Source organism: Trichomycterus rosablanca, chromosome 5 (genome assembly GCF_030014385.1).
Source record: "Trichomycterus rosablanca isolate fTriRos1 chromosome 5, fTriRos1.hap1, whole genome shotgun sequence".
Classification (NCBI taxonomy): Eukaryota; Metazoa; Chordata; class Actinopteri; order Siluriformes; family Trichomycteridae; genus Trichomycterus; species Trichomycterus rosablanca.
Window position 1 is genome coordinate 3,276,468 of NC_085992.1, and position 5,000 is coordinate 3,281,467.

Consider the following 5,000-nt stretch of genomic DNA (forward strand, 5'->3'; position numbering starts at 1 on the left):
CAGATAACAGCTCACAATAAACCGAGCCCGACACACGACGTCTAAAAACCACGCGTTTCTCCTCGCGGTTACGCTGCGTGAATCTTTATTTAGCTGCCCGGTCCTAATTTACAAATCTTAATATTTTATTCATTTTCATCAACCGCTTCATCCTGGTCAGGGTCGCGGCAGGTTCGGTTCCAATGGGAAACACTGGACGGGGTGCCAATCTATTGTGGTGCTTGGAACAAACCCCCAACCTTGGAACTAAGCATTTAAACTGGCAACCTTCTGATTACTAGTCCAGTTTGTATGTGTGTGTGTGTGTGCATATGTATGTGTGTGTCTATATTTATGTATATATGTGTGTATGTATGTGTATGTGTGTTTGTGTATATGTATGTGTGTGTATGTGTGTGCATGAGTGTTAGTGTATATCTATGTATGTGTGTGTGTGTATGTGTGTTTGTGTATATGTATGTGTGTGTATGTGTGTGCATGAGTGTTAGTGTATATCTATGTATGTGTGTGTGTATGTGTGCATGAGTGTTTGTGTATATTTATGTATGTGTATGTGTGTGTGTGTCTATATTTATGTATGTGTGTGTATGTGTATGTGTGTGCATGAGTGTTAGTGTATATCTATGTATGTGTGTGTGTGTATGTGTGCATGAGTGTTTGTGTATATTTATGTATGTGTGTTTGTCTATATGTATGTGTGTGTATGTGTATGTGTATGTGTGTGCATGAGTGTTAGTGTATATCTATGTATGTGTGTGTGTATGTGTGCATGAGTGTTTGTGTATATTTATGTATGTGTATGTGTGTGTATGTGTATGTGTGTGCATGAGTGTTAGTGTATATGTATGTGTGTGCATGTGTGTGTGTGTATGTATGTATACATATGTACATGTGTGTGTGTCAGTCTCATGGTGTGGACGGAGTGTGTGTGTGCATGCGTGTGTGTGTGTGTGTATATGTATGTGTGTATACATATATATATGTGTGTGTGTGTGTGTGTGTGTGTCAGTCTCATTGTGTGGACAGAGTGTGTGTGTGTGCATGTGTAGGTGTGTGCATGTGTGTGTGTGTGTCAGTCTCATGGTGTGGACGGAGTGTGTGTGTGCATGCGTGTGTGTGTGTGTATATGTATGTGTGTAAACATATACAGTATGTGTGTGTGTGTGTGTCAGTCTCATTGTGTGGACAGAGTGTGTGTGTGTGCATGTGTAAGTGTGTGTGTGTGTGTGTGTGTATATGTATATGTGTGTGTGTGCAACCTTGGAACTAAGCCCCACCACCACTTGGTGGTGATGGGGCTTAAACTGGCAACCTTCTGATTACTAGTCCAGTACTTGCTGAGCTAGCACTGTCCCTATTTCTTGAACATTTGTTGGAATGTTAAACAAAATAAATATTTTGTCTTTGTGTTGTATCACTTGACAACAGATCAGAAAGGATTTGCGAATCATCGCTGTAATTTGTTGTTATTTACATTTTCTCCACCGTCACGACTTTTAAGAACTGAGTTTGTATAATTAGCCATCAGCTCTATCATCTCTGTTCTGGAATTGTATACGAGCTCTGCTGTATAACAGCGCGTCTATACATTAGCGTCGCAGCTTGACTGACGGCGTGCGTCAGCCTGATTGAAATGGCTTGACCTCGACGTGAACCGTCTTCCACGTCAGTGATGCAGTCAGGCGTTCAGACTGACCTCGGGGTGGCCTGTAGGAAACGATCACGTGCTAGTATGGAGAGAGCTCGTCATGTGGAACGGACCTGAGGAAGGAAAAAAAAGTGGATTGAATTGAACTGATCTGATAAACGTTTGCTGCTGTAAAAGCTTTATATTGGGGTTCATGACTTATTCTATAGCAGAAGCATAAACATATACGTTCTTTCTCTAAACAAGATGAGCTGAATTATTACCAGAGTAGATCTCAACGTGTGTGTTCAAAATATAGCTTCATTAGCATAGCAAGAAAACAGACAAAGCACATTTTAGCAGTGTGTAGAAACAATTTGTAGCACCTTTTATACACAGTGGCAATTCAAAGTGCTTTACATAAAGAAAAATTAAAGCATTAAAACATTCCTGAGATCTAGAACCTCAGAACAGCTTTCTGCAAATATAATTACAATTAAAAGAACCTGGAATTAAATCCAGAGGAATAAAATGCTTTACATACAGAATAAAAACTAAAAGAAATATAAGAAACATAAAAGGATTTTTAATTAAATATACAAAATAGTTTATAGAAGCTAAAGTGCAGTAATAATAGAGTGCAACAACTTACTGTATAAGTGTTGTGCAGGTATGAGCGGATCAGACACAGCAGCGCTCCTGGAGTTTTTAAATACCGTGTCCACTCACTGTCCACTCTATTAGACACTCCTACCTACTTGGTCCACCTTGTAGATGTAAAGTCAGAGACGATCGCTCATCTATTGCTGCTGTTTGAGTCGCTCATCTTCTAGACCTTCATCAGTGGTCACAGGACGCTGCCCACGGGGCGCTGTTTGTTGGATGTTTTTGGTTGGTGGACTATTCTCAGTTCAGCAGTGACTGTGAGGTGTTTAAAAACTCCAGCAGCGCTGCTGTGTCTGATCCACTCATACCAGCACAACACACACTAACACACCACCACCATGTCAGTGTCACTGCAGTGCTGAGAATGATCCACCACCTAAATAATACCTGCTCTGTGGTGGTCCTGTGGGGGTCCTGACCATTGAAGAACAGGGTGAAAGGGGGCTAACAAAGCATGCAGAGAAACAGATGGACTACAGTCAGTAATTGTAGAACTACAAAGTGCTTCTATATGGTAAGTGGAGCTGATAAAATGGACAGTGTAGAAACAAGGAGGTGGTTTTAATGTTATGGCTGATCGGTGTAACTGAACATAACTGAACAACGAGCACCTTGCCATGGAGGCCGAATCCCAAATAGCTTCCTATACTTAACATGCATGTGCTGCGTAGTGGATTCTACACCCTAAACAGTGCATCATGTAGCCGGAATGAAATGCAATAGATTTTGCCCAGTGGTTTGTTGTAAGTTTTGCATTTCTAGATTTTTTTTAGTCAGTTTGCACATTTAAAAGTACCGTAATGAATTAACGATGTTTAAATCTGGTGACTGGATCCAGCTTGTGAGCGATTTATTCATTTCTAATCCATCACATTATGTTTCCATCATTAATCTTTACTGCATGTTCACAGAGAAGGATTTTTTTTATCCCACCGTCCTCAGAGAAAGTGTTACGATATAAACGGACAGCAGAGGCCATCAGGCTCGATGAAGCCTGCGCTTGCTCGGCTGATGCTAATTGTATCTGCTCTTTTTTATCGACCGTTTAATCGCTCGTCACTTTTTTCATCGCTGGTGCTGAGACAGATTTAGATTCGCTGGTCGTCCTGTCCAGTCAGGTCTGATTTAACTCTTTGATTACTTGGAATTTTTCCCAAAATAGGAAGAGAGCTGGGGTTTAAAAGTCTCGCTCTAGGGCCCAAGAGTGGAAGGATGTTGTTGGGGTTCGAACTATTAACCTTCAGGTCAATATTCCAGTACCTAAACTGGGTAACAGCTGAGCCACCAGTTTAATACAGTGTTAATACTGTACTTTGGATGGATCAGCTATTTTAGGAAATGTAATGATCAGGGTCCATAAAATAAAGTGTAAAAATAATACCTAACACAAACACTGGCGGTCAGAAGTTTACATACACTCGTGAGGAGGATGTACAGAGGGGCAAAACAAGTATCCAATCATTTTTGTTTGTATTTTATATACTTTAAGTGCACGTAGCCACTTTGCATTTACACACGTGTTTTGGGTTTGCTCTAAACAATATGAACAAATAATTGCAGAACTATAAACATTTAAAATGACATTTTGTTTTAACTGGGTTGGTCTGGGTCACGTGGAGCTTTTAACAGCGTGATATCTGTACATGATGCGGCTCTGTGTGAGAACCCAACACTGGCAGGTGATTACAAGTGACTGCAGATTGGACACATGTCTGAGGGGGCGTGTGCTGGGTTGTGCAATCAGTGCAGGAAGAATTTGAAGGAGAATTAGGTGGGGACTAAAAAGGAAACGTAGCAGGAGACTAAAAAGGAGACTTAGGAGAAGAATTAGGAGGAGACACTATAAACACTGGCAGGTGATTATAAGTGGTTGCAGATTGGACACATGTCTGAGAGGGTGTGTGCTGGGTTGTGTAATAGGGAACCAGATGTGACTAAATTTTAAGGTGGCGTGAGATGAACGATTGGATGTGAGACGATTGGATGTGAGACGACTGGCTGTGAGACGACTGGCTGTGAGACGATTGGCTGTGAGACGATTGGATGTGAGACGATTGACTGTGAGACGACTGGCTGTGAGACGACTGGCTGTGAGACGATTGGATGTGAGACGACTGGCTGTGAGACGACTGGCTGTGAGACGACTGGCTGTGAGACGATTGGCTGTGAGATGATTGGCTCTCTCTCTCTCTTTCTCTCTGGTCTCCCTCTGTAGGAAAGTTCACGTGTATCGAGGTGCGTTTTCACCTGGAGAGACAGATGGGTTACTACCTAATCCAGATGTACATCCCCAGTCTGCTCATCGTCATCCTCTCCTGGGTCTCCTTCTGGATCAACATGGACGCCGCCCCCGCCCGCGTGGCGCTGGGCATCACCACTGTGCTCACCATGACCACGCAGAGCTCGGGCTCCAGGACCTCGCTGCCCAAGGTCAGACTTTTGATGAGGGGGGATTCTCCTAATTCTCCTTTTAAGTATTTTCCTAAATCTCCTCCTAAGTCTCCTCTTTAATCTCCTCCTAATTTTCCTCCTAAGTTTCCTTTTTAGTCTCCTCCTAGTTTTTCTCTTAAGTCTTCTCCTAAATCTTCTCCTAAAGTCTTTTTTTAGTCTCCTCATAATTCTCCTCCTAAGTCTCCTTTTTAATCCCCTCCTAATTCTCCTCCAAATTCTCCCCTTAATTCGCCCCCTAAGTCTCTTCTTAAGTCTC

At 42.2% G+C, this 5,000-nt stretch overlaps 1 protein-coding gene across 1 annotated transcript in view; it reads left to right on the forward strand.

The window, feature by feature from the left end:
• The window catches only part of glra3 (glycine receptor, alpha 3), a 51,984-nt gene that overhangs the window by 34,204 nt on the left and 12,780 nt on the right, over positions 1 to 5,000 (forward strand). The window contains exon 7 of the mRNA XM_062995525.1: positions 4,509 to 4,723. Within this exon, the coding sequence (XP_062851595.1) occupies positions 4,509 to 4,723 (215 nt within the window). The remainder of the gene's footprint in view (positions 1 to 4,508; positions 4,724 to 5,000) is intronic.